This window comes from Gobio gobio (genome assembly GCF_949357685.1).
Source record: "Gobio gobio genome assembly, chromosome: 11".
NCBI lineage: Eukaryota > Metazoa > Chordata > Actinopteri > Cypriniformes > Gobionidae > Gobio > Gobio gobio.
Window position 1 is genome coordinate 30,251,360 of NC_137104.1, and position 22,101 is coordinate 30,273,460.

The window sequence follows — 22,101 nt, forward strand, 5'->3', positions numbered from 1 at the left end:
ATTTTGCACATTTGAACCCTCTCCAGCAGTGATTGTATGATTTTGAGATCCATCTTTTCACACAGGACAATTGAGGGACTCAAACACAACTATTAAAAAAGGTTCAAACTTTCACTGATGCTCCAAAAGGGAACACAAATGCATTAAAAGGTAACTAAACCCTAAACCAACTTTTTTTTTGATCTGCAAGACTAGGGCTTTATTAATGCTGTTCATTGATTTGAGTAAATGTTTTGACATTTGGGTATAAAGTGTTTTAATTCTATAATATATGGTGTAAAACCGTCTAAGTGCTGCCCTCTTAAGGTTGAACAGTGGCTACTGCAGTTTAATTTTCCTATTGGACGTTGTAGGTCATCGTGATGTATGATGGTTCTTCCAACGGCTCACTATCCGCGCCCCTGGCACGAGCTCACCACGCCCTCTGAAGTGTTTTCCCCAATCACATGATGAGAACGGCTTCACTCCAGTACGAGCTTTCATGCTACATGAAGTAGAAGCATTATGAATGAAACTTACTTGACACATGCTTTAACATTGTAATGAAGAAAATGCGGTTAAATTATGCAGTTGTCAGGCTTTTCTTGCGATATTGCCACCCGTCATGTGTACAGATAATTTTCATACATGAGACGCACTAGTCTAACTTTTATTTGAGAAAATCTGTTTATAATAGGCTATTAGGTTTGGACTTATTGGTCCTGCGCTGCTTATTGATTCAGTTAATTTGAATGAAAATACATTGTATGTATCTGATCTATTTTTAGTGGCTTTCAGTATGAGGATTTGACTGTTCATTCTCTTTCGCTGCTGCTTCACTAGCATCGTCAGCATTGGGAGGAAACGCAGTTTGAGCCAGTGGCTCGCATTGATAAGGCTCTGGGTCTGTGTCTAGAGACAATTCACCCTCCTCCACTTCAGGTGAAGGTGGGGGAGAATGACAGCTCTGTTGCAAAGCTACTGGCGTCACTCCAGTCATTCTCCATCTTTGCGACTTGCAAGTCAGACAGCTGTCAATCAATCCGTCACTGCGGGTCTCAGGTGCACGCCCTTCGCTCAGTCCCGCCATCAGTTCATCCCCTCTGTGTATCCGCTAGGCTCTGGCCACTTTTCCAGCATTTTTCAAATATTGCCAGTGGCTAGAGTTAAGCGCTGAGCTGGGGTTTAGTTACCCTTTAAGAGCCAGGGGGTGAAAACTTGTTGAATTATAAGATCAATGTAAATTGTACTTAATTTGTATCCCGGGTAAGTAAGTATCTTCTGTAGTAAAGTAAGGGCAGTGCTAAATGAAAAAAATGATATTTAAACAAAATAAGAAATATATGGACACTTTCATCCTGTTCAAAAGTTTTCACCCCCGGCTCTTAAAGGGTTCGTTCAACCAAAAATGAAAATTCTGTCATTAATTACTCACTCTTATGTCGTTCGACACCCGTAAGACCTCCGTTCGTATTCGGAACACAAATGAAGATATTTTTGTTGAAAGCTGATGGCTGAGAAAGGCTTCAGACAGGCCTCCATTGGCATTCAGTACATTAATACTCCCAAGACCCAGAAAAGGCACTTAAAATGTCGTTACAAAGTCCATCTCACCACAGTGACTCTACAGTCATTTTACGATGCGACGACAATAGTTTTTGTGCGCAAAAAAAATCTAAATTATTCTACATTGATCGTGCTTTAGGTCTCGGCGTAGTTCTCAAAATTGGACTAAAGTGTGCATTTCATGGATTCCCGAACCCCGGCGCTACGTCATATTCTCGCGCATGCGTCGTGGAGGCACACGCGGAAGACAATAACAAGTTGGAAAAAGGTGTTATTTAGATTTTTTTTTGCGCACAAAAACTATTGTCGTCGCATCATAAAATGATTGTAGAGTCACTGTGGTGAGATGGACTTTGTAACGACGTTTTAGGTGCCTTTTCTGGGTCTTGGGAGTATTAATGTACTGAATGCCAATGGAGGCCTGTGTGAAGCCTTTCTCAGCCATCAGCTTTCAACAAAAATATCTTCATTTGTGTTCCGAATATGAACAGAGGACTTACGGGTGTCGAACGACATGAGGGTGAGTAATTAATGACAGAATTTTCATTTTTGGGTGAACTAACCCTTTAATGCATCGTGTTTCCTTCTGGAGCATCAGTGAATGTTTGAACCTTTTTTTAACAGTTGTATTTGAGTCCCTAAATTGTCCTCAGTGTGAAAAGATGGATCTCAAAATCATAGTCACTGCTGGAGAGGGTTCAAATATGCAAAAGATGCTGGAAACCTGGAGGATTATTCTGAAGAACATTGGGCAGTTTAACTGCCCATTATGGAAATTAAAGATTACATTAAGGCCTATATTTTGGGGGTTCAAATGTCAGGTTACTTTTAGTTTGTAGTTTGAAACAGCCTTTTTTGTCTCTTTTGGGTGTTGCAGGATTTTGTGCATTCTCGTCAGCTGTTCACAGCCTGCCTGGAGCTGGTGACAGAGTTTTCTCCTAAGCTGCGTCAGGTCATGCTCAATGAGCTGCTTCTGATGGAGGTTAGAGCACACAAGGCTGGTGCTGTCGAAGGCAACATGGAGAGGCCTCCATCTGACCTGGTCAGCAGGGTCCGCGGATATCTGGAGATGAGGATACATGGTATTATGTCTACTGTTACAAGGTCTCTTAACAGGAGGTCTTTGAAATAAACCAGAGCAAGGTCTTTTACAATCACTTCTGGCAATGTAATGAAACTGAAAAGATAAGTAAATGAATCTGACATTATAGATATAACTGTTGCTCACTCCGGCTGGCATTGATGTAAATCTTTATGTACATTTCTTTGGCCAAGCCTTGGTTACTGTTGTTTCCTCTGACATCCCATAGGAATGAGTTGGAGACTTCCATGAAGAGCACATTTTTGTAAAATTTATTCATTATGATCTAAACACCCATTCCCATTAGTTAATGATCATTTGTTCAGGATGTGATCAACCCAAATTGTGCCGAAACAATGAAAGTGTTGAGTTTTCTGTGACTAAACAAGATCTTTGGGTTTCTGTGGTTATTCTAATGATATCAGATGTAGTAGAATTCATATTTTAGGAGAGGATGTTGTATTTTCTTATTGTTCTTCACGCCCACAGATCTCCCGCTGCGTCAGGTTGTTGGTGAGGAATGTGCTGTGTTCATGCTTAACTGGAGGGAAAATGAGTACCTGACACTGCAGGTGCCCCAGTCATTGGTCAACAACAACCCGTATATAAAGGTATTTGCACTCTCCCCACAAACTGCTCATACTTCATTCAGATGGTTGGACGTTTGAATCTAACGAAAGATTCTTGATCAAATTTCACCCCAAAAAAATAAACAAATATATATACTGCATAAAGAGAATAAAGCCTGTTTTGGGACCATTAAGAGTTTATAATTATCTAAATACTCTGTTTTCTGTAATGTCTTTTTATTTTCCAATCCAACGCTCTCCTGACTTTTTATTGTGTGAAGCGGCCTGCTTGTCATTTCTGACTTATTACAAAAAATAGAACAATGTCTAAAAGCTGATGTGTGACAAGGTGTACAGCAAACAAGCTAAAAAACACATAATGTTTTTTAATTTGCCGGCGCAACCTTCGATCTCCAGGGGTTGAAGAATATAGTTTTTAAAAAATCATAAGAATTGGGGAAAATGTGCTGAATTGTTATAGGGCTGCAACAACGAATCGATAAAATTCGATAATTAAAAATGTTGGCAACGAATTTCATTATCGATTCGTTGTCGCGCAACTTTTATGCCCCTCAATAAGACACGGCGATGTTTGAATATAAAAAAAGCATGGTTGAGCGCAAAGCAGAGTGGAAGCGGGCGAGCCGTGCTGTACCCGTCCTACCACGCAGTGGAAAAGCAAGCCGAGTCGTACCAGTCTAAAAGCGTCATTATTAAATCGCACCACGGTGGTGATTCAGCACCTAAAACGAAAACATCTTGGAGTCCTTGATGAGGAGGAAGGGAGTTCAACAGCAGGGTAACGTTAAGTCACTACAAAATCCCACTTTTGAGGAGCGTGACGTCCCTCTAGTTGCTCTTCTGGTGCTTGTTTACTCGTTATCCAGCTTGACAAGCATGACAAGTTAGCGTTAGCTTGTTAATAACAGTATTAAAGCAGGGGTGGTATAGCAAGACTAAAGACACGTTTTTATTCACTTGCCTTTTTTGGCCCATTCATTTTTCAATCTGTTACTATGTTAATTTCGTTGACAAATAATTTGTCAATATTTTAATCAACAACATTTTTCACAGACAAAAACGAGACGAAAATCAAAACCAGCTTTGAATGACAAAAACTATGTCATTCACTAATATCTTGTCATTTTCGGTCAGCATTCGGTCTTAAAGTGACAGCACGCCATTAACCTGCTTCCATTTGTGCTCTTAATATTAATCAAACAACAAAAGACAGAGAAAATCACCTCTTTAGTTTTAATAAAGATTCATTATATTTATTATACGTTAATTATTTAATCCATATTTATTCTATAAGGAATGTTGTATGCAAGTTGTTAAAAAGAATGCATATCATTCATTGAAAATAAGACATTGTGTTCTTCTTTAGGAGGAGTTTTATTTAATTGTTACATAATATTTGTTTATATGTCACAACAGTTAAATCTGTGTCTGTATTGCATGTTTAAACTTTAATATCATTCATATTAATAGGTTAATACAGTAGATGTTTTCTCCAGGAGTATTTAATGGGTTTGGACATTTTAGAGAAATTCTTAATGCATTACAATTGAACTAAACCCATTAAATTTTGTTTGTGAGTGTGTGCGCGTCTGAGTGTATTGTAGAGAACAAGTTCTAACATCCTGTTAAGTTTTCTGATTAGTATTTTTCTTTATATATAAAAAAAAAGATTTATTGTAGCAACCTGTGCACTTTCTGAAGAGTTTTTGCACTGTGAATTTGCACTGTCAGGTCTGTTTTTGAATAAAGGATTGGAAATTAATGCTTTTTTATCCGATTCATCGATTAATCGAAAAAATAATCGTTAGTTGCAGCCCTAAATTGTTCATTTTCAATATTTTAAATCTATGCAGGTCTAGATTTTTACCTCAGGTTGTTCTGTTTTGTAATTCACCTTGTAACTTGTGCAGCTGGGGCAGCTGATAGCGTCCACCTGCAAGGAGCTGCCAGGACCTAAAGATAGCAGACGTACAGCTAAGGAGCTCTGGGAAGTGGTGGTGCAAATCTGCAGTGTTTCCAGCCAGCACAAACGCACCAATGAGGGTAGAGTGAGCCTTCTCAAACAGAGAGAGTCCTCACTCGGCATCCTGCCCCGGTGAGACGGAGGACATTTACTGCAAGGCCACAACAGTGGGGAGAACAAGTATTTGATAAACTGCAGATTTTGCAGGTTTTCCTACTTACAAAGCATGTAAAGGTCTGTAATTTTTATAGGCACACTTCAACGTTGAGAGACGGAATCTAAAACAAAAATCCAGAAAATCACATTGTATGATTTTTAAATAATTAATTTGCATTTTATTGCATGACATAAGTATTTGATCACTTACCAACCAGTAAGAATTCCGGCTCTCACAGACCTGTTAGTTTTTCTTTAAGAAGCCCTCCTGTTCTCCACTCATTACCTGTATTAACTGCACCTGTTTGAACTCGTTACCTGTATAAAAGACACCTGTCCACACTCAATCAAACAGACTCCAACCTCTCCACAATGGCCAAGACCAGAGAACTGTGTAAGGACATCATGGATAAAATTGTAGACCTGCACAAAGCTGGGATGGGCTACAGGACAATAGGCAAGCAGCTTAGTGAGAAGGCAACAACTGTTGGCGCAATTATTCGAAAATGGAAGAAGTTCAAGATGACGGTCAATCTCCCTCGGTCTTGGGCACCATGCAAGATCTCACTTCGTGGGGCATCAATGATCATTAGGAAGGTGAGGGATCAGCCCAGAACTACACAGCAGGACCTGGTCAATGACCTGAAGAGAGCTAGGACCACAGTCTCAAAGAAAACCATTAGTAACACTCTACGCTGTCATGGATTAAAATCCTGCAGCGCACGCAAGGTCCCCCTGCTCAAACCAGCGCATGTCCAGACCCGTCTGAAGTTTGCCAATGACCATCTGGATGATCCAGAGGAGGAATGGGAGAAGGTCATGTGGTCTAATGAGACAAAAATAGAGCTTTGTGGTCTAAACTCCACTCGCCGTGTTTGGAGGAAGAAGAAGGATGAGTACAACCCCAAGAACACCATCCCAACTGTGAAGCATGGAGGTGGAAACATCATTCTTTGGGGATGCTTTTCTGCAATGGGGACAGGACAACTGCACCGTATTGAGGGGAGGATGGATGGGGCCATGTATCGTGAGATCTTGGCTAACAACCTCCTTCCCTCAGTAAGAGCATTGAAGATTGATCGTGGCTGCGTCTTCCAGCATGACAACGACCCGAAACACACAGCCAGGGCAACTAAGGAGGTGCTCCGTAAGAAACATCTAAAGGGCCTGGAGTGGCCTAGCCAGTCTCCAGACCTGAACCCAATAGAAAACCTTTGGAGGGAGCTGAAAGTCCGTATTGCCAAGCGACAGCCCAGAAACCTGAAGGATCTGGAGAAGGTCTGTATGGAGGAGTGGGCCAAAATCCCTGCTGCAGTGTGCAAACCTGGTCAAGAACTACAGGAAACGTATGATCTCTGTAATTGCAAACAAAGGTTTCTTTACCAAATATTAAGTTCTGCTTTTCTGATGTATCAAATACTTATGTCATACAATAAAATGCAAATTAATTACTTAAAAATCATACAATGTGATTTTCTGGATTTTTGTTTTAGATTCTGTCACTCACAGTTGAAGAGTACCTATGATAAAAATTACAGACCTCTACATGCTTTGTAAGTGGGCAAACCTGCAAAATCGGCAGTGTATTAAATACTTGTTCTCCCCACATACCATATATCATACATGGGGAATCATTAAAAATCAGTTTCATTGCAATAAATTGTAATATGTTAAATAATTCTACATGTCGTGTTAATGCATTTTTTTTGTGGTTTAGGAGCAAATTCATGACTTTTATGAAGAAACTACGGGTAAGTGTAACATTGCGCAGTACATAGCATTACATAAGTCTATCGTAAATATGGAGAACTTTCATTTAATCTACTAATATAATGTGTTTTTGTTTTAGGAGCCACTGGTTTTGACAACGCTCATCTCTTTGTTTGTGCGGCTGCACAGTATTGTACGGGTATGTGCTAACCACTGACCTATATAGAGAACTGGATTGCTCATGACGTCATAAAAAGTGAAGCCGCCGCCACACCATATTAGTATTATCTAGTAATATCTCCTTTGCGGGAACTTTACTGAACAAAGTTATATGAGAAACAAAACAACTATATGCTTAGCAGGCAAAAACATACAGGGCGCACTCCTGACCGTTCCCAGCATTCACTGCCGATCATCTCTCGTGTGGCTTCTCATGGGAAATGTAGTTCGTTTGAACATATTGTGAAGGTAAACAAACAAACAAACCTATCATAAACATTAAAGCAATGATGATAATTTTAACTTTATATTTAGCATTATTCAATATCGATAAAATGCAAATAATAAATTGCAACACCCCTGCTTATTAAAAAGTTGCGTTCATATTCATTACAGTAGTGAACATCAGCTCGGTGGGCGGATAAGACACTTCAATGTATGTACTACAAATGTCAAAGCGCGCATTTTGAAATCGGAATAAAGATTTATGCCTTGTATACTGAAATCGCATTGTACCGTTGTGTTTAAATATTTATGTTGTACCATAGTATTGTTTTTATTTATACAGTAGGCTAACTGCAAACGTTTCAACAATGATTTCATTCACAGCATGCATTTTGAAGAAGTTAATGATTTAAACGATGATTAAATAAATATTTAATTCAACAACATGGTATACATAAAACCTACATGGAATACTTATACTCATATAACACTTATACTCATAAGGAAACTGTAAACGGCATAAATTTGCACTGTCTTTAAGAGTCTGAAATGGATGTTGCTCAATCAGGAAATAAAATACACACATCATAACTTATTCAGGCAGATAACGCTGACTGCTTTATTTCTGAGATGATGCATGGCAAACTTTGAATTGTAATACAATATAGTGCAATAGTCAAGTCAAGTCAAGTCAACTTTATTTATATAGCGCTTTTAACAATGTAGATTGTTTCAAAGCAGCTTTACAGTGTTAAACAGGAAAATAATGCAGCATAATTTTATTCAGCTGTATAGCCATTCTGGAAAAATTTCAAGTATCATACAGTGACAGTGTGGGCTTTAGATCAATAATTTGATCAGTAATTTAGTTTAAATGGTTAATTTAGTTTATTATTTAGATGTATTTCGATGTTTAGTTGAAAAATTGAGTGTCCCCAACTGAGCACGCCAAGCCAGAGGCAACAGTGGCAAGGAAACCAAAACCCCATCAGGTGACCTAATGGAGAAAAATAAACCTTGGGAGAAACCAGGCTCAGTCGGGGGGCCAGTTCTCCTCTGGCCAATTAACAAACAGCGTATTATTATTATTATTATTATTCTGGCAGTTTTACAGCTCGGAGGTCATAATAGATCAGAATATTCGAGGGACCGGGGGCAACATGCTGGAGACGGGTTTATTGAGGATGATGTTGATTAAATAATTATTAAAGTGCAATATTCGAATGATCGGAGGCAACACGCTGGAGACGGGTTTATTGAGATGCCGTGTCGATGAGGCAGTTTCAGGGGGAGTCTAATCACGGTCTCCCAGACACTTCGGGGTCCTGTGTTGGTCTTCTCTGGGCGCAGGTCCACCATCTGATCTGGATCCGGCCTGGATCCGGCTGACTGCAGTAAACCTCGGGATAAAACAGAGAGACTAACATTAGCGTAGATGCCATTCTTCTGATGATGTAACGAGTACATCAGGTGTTATGGGAAGTGTTCCCGGTTCCGGCTGACCTAGTTAATGCAGCCTAACAATCATTTCATTGAAAAAGTGTTTTATGTGTATGCCACAGTAAAGAGATGTGTTTTTAGTCTAGATTTAAACTGACAGAGTGTGTCTGCTTCCCGAACAATGTTAGGAAGACTGTTCCAGAGTTTAGGTGCTAAATAGGAAAACGATCGACCGCCTGCAGTTGATTCTCGGTATTATCAACTGGCCAGAATTTTGAGACCGCAGTAGACGTGATGGAGTATAATATGTTAAGAGCTCGCTCAAGTATTGGGGAGCTAAACCATTTAGTGCTTTGTAAGTAATAAGTAAGATTTTAAAATGTATGCGATGTTTAATAGGCAGCCAGTGCAGTGTTGACAGAACTGGGCTAATATGGTCGTACTTCCTGGTTCTAGTAAGAACTCGAGCTGCTGCGTTTTGGACCAGCTGGAGTTTATTTATTAAGCAAGCAGGGCAACCACCCAGTAGAGCATTACAATAATCTAACCTTGAGGTCATGAACGCATGAACTAACTGTTCAGCATTTTGCATTGAGAGCATGTGCCGTAATTTAGATATATTTTTAAGATGGTAGAAAGCAGTTTTACAGATGCTAGAAACGTGGCTTTCAAACGAAAGATTGGTATCAAAGAGCACACCCAGGTTCCTCACTGACGACGAGGACTTGACAGAACAGCCATCAAGTGTTAGACAGTATTCTAGGTTACTACTTGTGGAGCTTTTTTGTCCAATAATTAAAAATTCAGTTTTTTCTGAATTGAGTTGCAGGAAATTACCAGTCATCCAATGTTTTATATCAGCTATGCATTCCGTTAATCTTGTGAATTGGTAAGTTTCTTTAGGGCGTGAAGAAATATAGAGCTGAGTATCGTCAGCATAACAATGAAAACTAACGCCATGCTTCCTAATGATATCTCCCATTGGTAGCATGTACAGGGTGAAGAGTAGCGGTCCTAGCACTGAGCCTTGCGGTACTCCATACTGAACTTGCGATCAGTGTGACATATCTTCATTTACTACTACAAACTGATAACGGTCGCATAGGTATGATTTAAACCATGATAATGCAATTCCACTAATACCTACATAATTTTCGAGTCTATTCAAAAGAATGTTGTGGTCGATAGTATCAAATGCAGCGCTAAGATCGAGTAACACTAATAGAGAGATACAGCCACGATCGGATGATAAGAGCAAATCATTTGTAACTCTGACGAGAGCAGTCTCAGTGCTATGATACGGTCTAAATCCTGACTGGAAATCCTCACAGATACCATTTCTTTCTAAAAAGGAACATAATTGTGAAGACACTGCCTTTTCAAGTATTTTTGACAGAAAGGGTAGATTTGAGATTGGTCTATAATTGACTAAATCTGTAGGATCAAGTTGCGGTTTTTTAATAAGTGGTTTAATAATAGCCAACTTAAAAGTTTTCGGTACATATCCTATAATTTCGGTACATATCCTTCAATATAGAGGCTTGTATTAATATTTATTTTATGGTCTATTCAAATCTATTTCTGCAGCTAAATAAACACTGATATACGCTAATGTTTAATATTTCCTCCATAATTACATGCATAAAGAAAATATATATTTGTGTGTTAGTTCAGTTACGTTACCTGTGTCGGCAGTGTGCAGTAGACACACCAACATTAACGATTTCAACATATGACTTATCCTCTCCGAAAAGTCAAGTCAACTTTATTTATATAGCGCTTTTAACAATGCAGATTGTTTCAAAGCAGATTCACAGTGTTAAACAGGAAAATAATGCAACAGAATTTTATTCAGCTGTATATCCGTTCTGGAGAAAACTGTGATATCATCAGTGCATTTCAATTATCATACAGTGACAATGTGGGCATTAGATCAGTAATTTAGTTTATATGGTTAATTTAATAATTAGATTTATTTGGATATTTAGTTGAAAAATGTAGTGTCCCCAACTGAGCAAGTCAAGCCAGAGAGTGGCAAGGAAACCAAAACCCCATCAGGTGACCTAATGGAGAAAAATAAACCTTGGGAGAAACCAGGTTCAGTCGGGGTGCCAGTTCTCCTCTGGCCAATTAAAAAACAGCGTATGATTATTATTCTGGCAACTCTACAGGTCAGAGGTCATAGATCAAATATTCGAAAGATTGGCGGCAGCACGCCGGAGACAGGTTTATTGAGGATGTGTCGATTAAATAATTATTAAATAGGAATAATCGAAAAATCAGAGTCATCACGTCAGAGACGGGTTTATTGAGGATGCCGTATTGATTAAACAATTATTAAATTGCAATATTCGAAAGATCGGAGCCAACACGGCGGAGACGGGTTTATTGAGGATGACGTATTGATGAAACAATTGTTAAAGTGCAATATTCGAAAGATCAGAGGCAACACGCCAGAGACGGGTTTATTGAGGATGACATTTCAATTTAACAATTATTAAACTGTAATATTCAAACAATCTGAGTCATCACGCCGGAGACGGGTTTATTGAGGATGCCGTGTCGATGAGGATATTTTAGGGGGAGTCTAATTGACATGGTCTCTGCAGACACTTCAGGGTCATGTGTTGGTCTTGTCTGGGCGCAGGTCCACCATCTGAACTGGATCCGGCTGACTGCAGTAAACCTCGGGATAAAACAGAGACTATCATTAGCGTAGATGCCATTCTTCTGATGATGTCACGAGTACATCAGGTGTAATGGGAAGTGTTCCCGGTTCCGGCTGACCTAGTTAATGCAGCCTAACAATCATTTAATTGAAAAAGTGTTTTATGTGTATGCCATAGTAAAGAGATGTGTTTTTAGTCTAGATTTAAACTGACAGAGTGTGTCTGCTTCCCGAACAATGTTAGGAAGACTGTTCCAGAGTTTAGGTGCTAAATAGGAAAAGGATCGACCGCCTGCAGTTGATTCTCGGTATTATCAACTGGCCAGAATTTTGAGACCGCAGTAGACATGATGGAGTATAATGTGTTAAGAGCTCGCTCAAGTACTGGGGAGCTAAACCATTTAGTGCTTTGTAAGTAATAAGTAAGATTTTAAAATGTATGCTGTGTTTAATAGGCAGCCAGTGCAGTGTTGACAGAACCGGGCTAATATGGTCATACTTCCTGGTTCTAGTAAGAACTCGAGCTGCTGCGTTTTGGACCAGCTGGAGTTTATTTATTAAGCGAGGAGGGCAACCACCCAGTAGAGCATAAAGCCTTGTTTATACTCGCCGCGGCCGCAAGAGCGCGAGGGTGCGCGCGGCAAAAATGACGTCAACACGGAGGGGGCGGTCTCGCGCGTTGGCTCCGCAAGACCCCATTTCGCCTGGCGGTAGGCAGCGCATTTTTTGTAACTCCGCGCGCACCTCCGCATCCGAAGATGTACGATTTTGAGGCGACTTTGTCCGAGCTGCTGCGTCAGTACCGGCACATTTATGACCATTCCATGAGGGATCATCGCGACAGCCAGATGGCACAGAATTCATGGAAAGTTTGCATTGATGGCCATCCATCCGTCCAACCATCCATTCCTTTTGTGAATAGGACTTTAGAATACATTTGCATTAAGCACCCAGTTTGCACTTGTCTTAAGTAACTGCTTACATTTTCAAGATGAGCCTACACTAACTGAAATAGAACCTTTGATAAAATAAGGCATGTTTTATAAAAAGTAACTGTACAAAGAGGCTTCATTTAGTACATTAGTTTACAAGACACTTTCTGCAGCATTTATTGTGCTTGTTTAGTGTTCATTTCAGAATGTACAAACAAAATCAGAAATTAGTTGTCATCTTCAGTTAATGCACTGTGAACTAATATAGTTAAAATATAGTGTATATGTATATATATATATATATATATATATATATATATATATATATATATATATATATATATATATATATATATATATATATATATAGTATAAAAATATCAATATAGTATAAAAATATCAATATAGTGTGTGCATGTTTTCACATCCATCTATTTTGTTCTAATGTCGACCAATGCCACGCTTTCAGTTTTATGGTTTTATTACAAACACTGTGATAACTTATACATGAAAGTGAAAAATATATTTTAAAGCACAAAGCAAACACACAAGATTTAACACTTTTTTTTTTTTTTACTTTGATTGGCAACATTACTGTATACATCCCCTTCTGATGACAGTCCTGTACTTGTACTGCGATCAACGAAACTGTGGTCGAGCCCAACTTGTAACTGGAGGCAAAACATTTTTGGTTACTGCCAGACGCAAGAACACGTAGTGTGACGGCCAGTCTCTCTTGTAAAGTTACGGGGCTCATGTGGGTTCGTTTATGTTCCACGAACGGCTTGCGGGACGCCCTGTTCACCTGTTCCGGTAAACTACTTCTTCGCTCCTGCTTTTGACGGATTTAAGAACAATTACTCCAAGTCGCCCCCTGTCGTTTCACAGAATACTACAACGGCGCGCGCGTCGACTATAAACGCCTCGTCCGTTTGGGGGAGGAGCGCGCGCAGTTTGCGGAGCTCGTGCTGCGGAGCCAGGCGCGAGTATAACAGAGCCTTTACAATAATCTAGCCTTGAGGTCATGAACACATGAACTAACTGTTCAGCATTTTGCATTGAGAGCATGTGCCGTAATTTAGATATATTTTTTAGATGGTAGAATGCATTTCTACAGATGCTAGAAACATGGCTTTCAAACAAAAGATTGGTATCAAAGAGCACACCCAGGTTCCTCACTGACGCCGAGGACTTGACAGAGCAGCCATCAAGTGTTAGACAGTATTCTAGGTTACTACTTGTGGAGCTTTTTTGTCCAATAATTAAAAATTCATTTAATCGTTTTTTAATAAGTGGTTTAATAATAGCCAACTTAAAAGCCAACTTATTAAGAAGAGGATCTATGACCTCTGGAAGCATCTCTTTTAATAGCCTAGTCGGTACAGGGTCGAGCATACATGTTGTTGATTTTGATGATTTAACGAGTTTACTACGTCGTTTACTTCGTCGTTTACTACGTCGTTTACTACGACCTCCCGAAACTACTAGTGTCGCAGAGCGGGAGTGTCACGGATACGTGGTGTTGCCGTAGACCACGGTTCCTCAAATCTTACCCTGGAGGTCCAATGCGCTGCAGAGTTTAGCTCCAACCCTAATCAAACTCACCTACCTGTAGTTTTCTAATGAACCTGAAGACATTGATTAGCATGTTCAGGTGTGTTTGATTAGGGTTGGAGCTAAACTCTGCAGCGCATTGGACCTCCAGGGTAAGATTTGAGGAACCCTGCCATAGACGATAAATTAATTAATTTTTATTTAATTTTTATTTAATATTAATATTTTAATTAATATTTCAGGGCTCAATGCTAAGGATTTTTTTCAGGGGTTAAAATTTTTACTTGCCCTGCCAGAATTTTCACTGGCCCCACCACAATAAAACTGATAAATAAAATAAAATAGGCCTAGTATTGTTTTTGAGCCATGTAAGCTTAATAAATAAGGTTATGACTCTAAAAACTAATATCCTAACTCATATAAATTTTTTTATATTGTTAAAGACAGTCAGTAATAAAATAAGAACAAATAATCAAATTACGAGCAAAAGCACAAATAAATACAGCAGAACAAACACACAAATGAAATAAACAGTTATTTTCATGTAGGTCTATACTAGATTGTTAGGTACAAAAATAGTATCCATCCATCCATCCATCTTCTTCCGCTTATCCGGGGCCGGGTCGCGGGGGCAGCAGTCTAAGCAGAGATGCCCAGACTTCCCTCTCCCTAGACACTTCCTCTAGCTCTTCCGGGGGGACACCGAGGCGTTCCAAGGCCAGCCGGGAGACATAGTCCCTCCAGCGTGTCCTCGGTCTTCCCCGGGGTCTCCTCCCGGTTGGACATGCCCGAAACACCTTCCCGGGAAGGCGTTCAGGAGGCATCCGGAACAGATGCCCGAGCCACCTCAGCTGTCCCCTCTCGATGTGGAGGAGCAGTGGCTCTACTCCGAGTTCCTCCCGAGTGACTGAGCTTCTCACCCTATCTCTAAGGGAGCGCCCAGCCACCCTGCGAAGAAAGCTCATTTCGGCCGCCTGCATCCGGGATCTTGTCCTTTCGGTCATGACCCAAAGCTCATGACCATAGGTGAGAGTTGGAACGTAGATTGACCGGTAAATCGAGAGCTTCGCCTTACGGCTTAGCTCTTTCTTCACCACGACAGACCGGTACATCGACCGCATTACTGCAGAAGCTGCACCGATCCGTCTGTCAATCTCCCGTTCCATCCTCCCCTCACTCGTGAACAAGACCCCTAGATACTTGAACTCCTCCACTTGGGGCAGGAACTCTCCACCAACCTGAAGTGGGCAAGCCACCCTTTTCCGACTGAGGACCATGGCCTCGGATTTGGAGGTGCTGATCCCCATCCTAGCCGCTTCACACTCGGCTGCAAACCGTCCCAGTGCATGCTGAAGGTCCTGGTTAGAAGGGGCCAACACGACAACGTCATCCGCAAAGAGCAGAGACGAAACCGTGTGGTCCCCAAACCTGACACCCTCCGGCCCTTGGCTGCGCCTAGAAATTCTGTCCATAAAAATTATGAACAGAACCGGCGACAAAGGGCAGCCCTGCCGGAGTCCAACATGCACCGGGAACAAGTCTGACTTACTGCCGGCAATGCGGACCAAACTCCTGCTTCGGTCATACAGGGACCGGACAGCCCTCAGCAAAGGACCCCGGACCCCATATTCCCCCAGCACCCTCCACAGGACGCCGCGAGGGACACAGTCGAATGCCTTCTCCAAATCCACAAAACAAATGTGGACTGGTTGGGCAAACTCCCATGAACCCTCCAGCACCCTGTAGAGGGTATAGAGCTGGTCCAGTGTTCCACGACCAGGACGAAAACCACACTGTTCCTCCTGAATCCGAGGTTCCACTATCGGCCGTATTCTCCTCTCCAGTACCCTGGCATAGACTTTCCCGGGGAGGCTGAGAAGTGTGATCCCCCTATAGTTGGAACACACCCTCCGGTCCCCCTTCTTAAAAAGAGGGACCACCACCCCGGTCTGCCATACCAGAGGCACTGTCCCCGACCGCCACGCGATGCTGCAGAGGCGTGTCAGCCAAGACAGCCCCACAACATCCAGAGACTTGAGGTACTCAGGGCGGATCTCATCCACCCCCGGTGCCTTGCCACCGAGGAGTTTCTTGACCACCTCGGTGACTTCAGCTTGGGTGATGGACGAGTCCTCCTCTGAGCCCCCAGCCTCTGCTTCCCCAATGGAAGACGTGACGGCGGGATTGAGGAGATCCTCGAAGTATTCCTTCCACCGTCCGACAACATCCCCAGTTGAGGTCAACAGCCGCCCATCGCCACTGTAAACAGCGTTGGTAGGGCACTGCTTCCCCCTCCTGAGGCGCCGGACGGTTTGCCAGAATCTCTTCGAGGCCAGCCGATAGTCCTTTTCCATGGCCTCACCGAACTCCTCCCAGGCCCGAGTTTTTGCCTCCACAACCACCCGGGCTGCAGTCCGTTTAGCCTGTCGGTACCTGTCAGCTGCTTCAGGAGTCCCACAAGCCAGCCAGGCCCGATAGGACTCCTTCTTCAGCTTGACGGCATCCCTTACTTCCGGTGTCCACCACCGGGTTCGGGGATTGCCGCCTCGACAGGCACCGGAGACCTTGCGTCCACAGCTCCGAGCGGCCGCTTTGACAATGGAGGTGGAGAACATGGTCCACTCGGACTCAATATCTCCAGCCTCCCTCGGGATCTGGTCGAAGCTCTGCCGGAGGCAGGAGTTGAAGATCTCTCTGACAGGAGACTCGGCCAAACGTTCCCAGCAGACCCTCACAGTACGTTTGGGTCTACCGAGTCTATCCAGCTTCCTCCCCCGCCATCGGATCCAACTCACCACCAGGTGGTGATCAGTTGACAGCTCCGCCCCTCTCTTCACCCGAGTGTCCAAGACATACGGCCGCAGGTCAGATGAAACGACCACAAAGTCGATCATTGACCTACGACCTAGGGTGTCCTGGTGCCATGTGCACTGATGGACACCCTTATGCTTGAACATGGTGTTCGTTATGGACAAACTGTAACTAGCACAGAAGTCCAATAACTGAACACCACTCGGGTTCAGATCAGGGGGGCCGTTCCTCCCAATCACGCCCCTCCAGGTTTCACTGTCATTGCCCACGTGGGCATTGAAGTCCCCCAGTAGAACGACGGAGTCCCCAGTCGGAGCACTCTCCAGCACCCCTCCCAGGGACACCAAGAAGGTCGGGTACTCTGCACTGCTGTTCGGCCCGTAGGCACACACAACAGTGAGAGACCTATCCCCGAGCCGAAGCCGCAGGGAAACGACCCTCTCGTTCACCGGGGTAAACTCCAACACATGGCGGCAGAGCTGGGGGGCTATAAGCAAACCCACACCAGCCCGCCGCCTCTCACCATGGGCAACTCCAGAGTGGTGAAGAGTCCATCCCCTCTCGAGAAGTGTGGTTCCAGAGCCCAAGCCGTGCGTAGAGGTGATTCCGACTATCTCTAGTCGGAACCTCTCAACCTCACGCACAATCTCAGGCTCTTTCCCCGCCAGCGAGGTGACATTCCATGTCCCAAGAACCAGATTCTGTGTCCAGGGATCGGGTCGTCTAGGCCTCCGCCTTCGACTGCCGCCCGATTCGCTTCGCACCGGCCCCTTATGGTCCCTCCCGTGAGTGGTGGGCCCACGGGAAGGTGTCCCCACGTCGCTCCTTTGGGCTGAGCCCGGCCGGACCCCGTGGGGGAAGGCCCGGCCACCAGGCGCTCGCATACGAGCCCCAACCCCAGGCCTGGCTCCAGGGTGGGGCCCCGGCTGCGCCATACCGGGCGACGTCACGGTCCTCGTTTTATTTGTCTTCATAAGGGTTTTTGAACTGCTCTTAGTCTGACCCGTCACCTAGGACCTGTTTGCCTTGGGAGACCCTACCAGGGGCATATAGCCCCGGACAACATAGCTCCTAGGGTCATTCGGGTACTCAAACCCCTCCACCACGTTAAGGTGGCAGTTCATGGAGGAGACAAAAATAGTAATCAAATGTAAAATATCACTGCATAGTCTGCATACAATTATATGTCACTGCATATAAATATAGATTAACTCTTATTAAAAGTTATTCAGTCAAGAGCAGTGAGTGATTATTTTAATTTTTTTGTCTTTTGTTATCTCAATATTTATATAGCCAATGACGATATTTTCCGGCTTTCCGTGTGTTCACTGTTATACGGTAGGGGGCGCTGTAACGCATTTCCTGCACGAGAACAGAATCTCCTGATCAAAACACACAACACAGCCGAAGAAGCAGCAACGTGCGATATCATGTGTAAGCAGATGCATATGTAAAATAACGCGATCATCAACATTAAACAGCATATAAATCACAACTGCCTAATGTTATTGAATGAAATGTCAACCCAGGACGAGTTAACGTATAGGACTGTGAAGCTTTGGGGTGTCGATGGACTCGATCTACAACATCTGTGTTTTGTTCATCGTTCGGACGTAACGTTAGTCTTTTACAAAAACGTGATTTTCTCAGCTTTATGCTCAAAATGTTGCTTTTTCATGAAACTTGCAACATTCAAGTGTTGATTAAAAAAGTTATATATGAAGCTGGAATAAAACAGTGGGTCTGTTCTTTCTTTTGATATATTGCATGTTTAGATATTCTGTGGACCATTTAAACTTGTGAAAATGACCATAAATGCTGGCGGTGACTGGCAAATTTCATGTTTACGTTCATTTAAAAGACCTAACCGACTATGTTTACGGTGATACTCAACAAGACAGTCATTTTGATATAATTTTGTGTGAATATTCGCGCGCTGTGAGACGGGTGGCCGTGCTTATGTGTGTTGTTGCTGCGCTTCTCGAGTAACAAACTGAGAGACACTTTCTCGTCTATGAGCGCTTAAATATTTAAATTGGCAAGGCTTAAAAATGCGCAAGTGATCAGTTTCCGTGAAGATGCAGCTCTGGCCCGAGTGTCTTTCACGCTGGCACTGGACCATCAGGCAATTCTTATTGTCGACTGTAATGACAAATATTTTTTGTCATTCATTCAGGGGGAGCGGGGGGTTGTTTTGTTATTTGTCTACCAAAACAATGGTAGGGGAAACACTGCGATCATGCGCTCTTTCCACGAATTACGAAAGACCTCTAGTTTTGTTTTCTTCCAGCTGCGCTCCATTTTTCTGGCTGCTGTTTTAAGGGCCCGGGTGTGCTCGTTGTACCACAGCGTTGGACTATTTTCTTTTATCTTCTTTAAGCGCAGGGGAGCAACTGTGTCTAAAGTACTGGAAAAGAGAGAGTCAATAGTTTCTGTTGCAGCATCGAGTTCTTCTAAGCTATCTGAGATGCTGAAGAGATGATATTGATGAGGAAGATTATTTAAAAAGCTGTCTTTAGTGGCGGCAGTGATTGTCCTGCCATATTTGAAACGAGGGGGCGGCTTTGCAACCGGCTTTTAGCTAAATTAAGTATACATGATACCAGGTAATGATCTGAGATGTCATCGCGCTGCTGCAAATTTTCAACGTATCAACATTTATTTGCATAAAGTATGATTATGGCGATAAGTGGGTCCAAACACGTATTGCCTAACTCCAATAGAGTTTAGAATGTCTTTAAATGCTAATCCCAATGCGTCTTTTTCGTTGTCCACATGGATATTAAAATCACCAACAATTAGTAATTTATCTACGGCCAGAACTAACTCTGATAGAAAATCAGCAAATTCTTTTATAAAGTCTGTATTGTGCCCTGGTGGCCTGTATACAGTAGCTAACACAAATGTTAAACGTGTTTTATCATGTACACTACATAACGTTACATAAAGCACCAAAACCTCGAAGGAATTATATTTTAAACTAGACTTCTGAGTAATACTGAAGATATTATTATAAACTACAGAAACCCCTCCACCTTTACCTTTCAGACACAGCTCGTGTTTATAACAATAATATTGGGGGGTGGACTCATTTAAAGTAATGTAGTCATCAGGTTTTAGCCAGGTTTCTGTCAAACACAGCACATCTAGATTATTATCTGTAATGATATCATTAACAATAAGCGCCTTTGGGGAAAGGGATTGAATATTCAGCAACCCAAGCTTTATCAATTGTTCATCTGTATTATATCTATTGTTTATTTGTTGGACATCAATTAAATTTTTACTGTTGAATGGTTTTGATGTTTTTTTGTATTTACTAATTCGGGGAACAGACACAGGGGCCTATTTTAACGATCTGAAACGCAAGTGTCAAAGCGCGAACCGCAAGTAACTTTGTGGGCGGGTCTCGGCGCTGTTGCTATTTTCCCGGCGGGATAAATGGCTCTTGCGCCCGGCGCAAATCTAAAATGGGTTGGTCTGAAGTAGCTTCATTATTCATAGGTGTGGTTTGGGCGTAACGTGAATAAACCAATCCGAGCGTCATCCAACATTCCCTTTAAAAGCAGGTGCGCAAGTTCCATTATGGATTGCTATTATTATGGCGTATTTACCAGGCGCACGCCAGGAGCGGTTCACAGCCGAGGAGACTGATGTTCTTGTAAGAGCAGTGAAAGACAGAGAAGTGAAGTTGTAATGTTGTACATTATGGTAAAGGTGATTTCAGTCTTTTTTTTTTCAGTCTTTCAGTTTTTTCAGTTTTTCAGTCGATTTTTTTTTCCTGGTTCTTGACGGACAAACCAATTTGTCAGATGTCCTTATATACATATATGTCTTGCCACTATTGGGCAAACAGGTCTTATCCTTAATTATTACAATTAGCCTGAATCATTTGTAAGCTAGATTTATGCCTATTTTTTCACATCTTCGTGGCACACCACAATGATTTCCGTCATCTCATGTGTTAATATTTTTTTAGTGTAACAATTTATGATTTGCAAAAATAACTGTTGCATCTGTGTAGATTACATGAGCAAAGTGTATGCGCGTTGTGCACGCTATACATTATGGTCAAGCATGCGCCCTTAAAATAGCATAACGAACAACGCGCCACTGACTTTAGACTAGGTTTTTTCTGGTCAGTGGCGCAATTGTTTAATGGAACAGCAAAATAGCACCAGGGATTGTTTGCGCCGGAACACGCCTCCTTTTTTGCGCTGAACCGCCCAGGTAGCGCAAGTTCATTCACTAGTTTAGCGACGTGCTTCTGTGGAGGGAAAAGCGCGCTTTGCGCGGGTGCAAAATAGGAATGACACATGCGTCGGTGTACAAAGTCAATTGCGCTGGGTGCAAGATAGGGCCCACAGTCTCTATGTGATCATATCTAGGTGAAAAAGTCTCTGTGCTGGGATTTATCTAACTCCGGTGACGTGAGACCGCTAGCAGAATAAATACTATTGAGCAAAGATACTAATAAAATAAACTATGCTTTTCAGGTAGGCCAACGTCTAACATTAGTTTTCAGGTACAGAAATTGATCAAATTAAAATAACAGCATATTTGACTGTATAAATTAAAGATTAATCCTATTAAACTTACAAAAGCTATTCAATCAAGAGCAGTGAGTGATGTCCTTGTCTTTTGTTGTTTGACATTAGACAGCAGTAAAGGCTACTGCCCCTTTAAGACCTAATGCTCGGATATGCGTTGTCTTTCTCAACTGTATAAAGTTTACTTATGGCATATTCAGACTATGTCTGCTAGAATACTCATCAAGATGGGCATGTTGACATACTTTTTGTGTGAGTTTGTCCGTTCAAGAGCGAGACTTGAAAGAGAACTCAATATTTGCGCGCTGTAAGACGTGTGCGTGCTTTCGGATGAGTGCACAGAGACACATTTTCTCACAGCGTGCGCGACTTCTCATTCGCGTCTTCTGGCACTACACCCGGGTGATGACGGCGAAAATGACTGGTCATATACGAACATACGGCAGCACTAGCATGCATTGAACGAAGTTTACAAAGAGAGAATTATTTGAAAAATATGAGGAAAAAATATATATATTTGAAGGACTTTTTAGGGCTGGTCCGAATACCATTTTTTGAGCTTCGAAGCTTCTGTAGTAATCAACATCGAACATTCGAAGCTTCGGAGGGAAGGAGCTGAACATATCCTTCTCTCTAATAAAGGCTGGAATCAGGAGA

At 42.2% G+C, this 22,101-nt stretch overlaps 1 protein-coding gene across 4 annotated transcripts in view; it reads left to right on the forward strand.

Annotated features, from left to right (window-relative positions):
* ints8 (integrator complex subunit 8) overlaps nucleotides 1–22,101 on the forward strand; it is a 145,042-nt gene that overhangs the window by 97,335 nt on the left and 25,606 nt on the right. For all 4 annotated transcript variants that reach the window (XM_079829354.1, XM_079829355.1, XM_079829356.1 and 1 more), the window contains exons 16-20: nucleotides 2,423–2,627; nucleotides 3,116–3,237; nucleotides 5,127–5,311; nucleotides 7,053–7,086; nucleotides 7,185–7,244. In XM_079829354.1, the coding sequence (XP_079685480.1) occupies nucleotides 2,423–2,627; nucleotides 3,116–3,237; nucleotides 5,127–5,311; nucleotides 7,053–7,086; nucleotides 7,185–7,244 (606 nt within the window). The remainder of the gene's footprint in view (nucleotides 1–2,422; nucleotides 2,628–3,115; nucleotides 3,238–5,126; nucleotides 5,312–7,052; nucleotides 7,087–7,184; nucleotides 7,245–22,101) is intronic.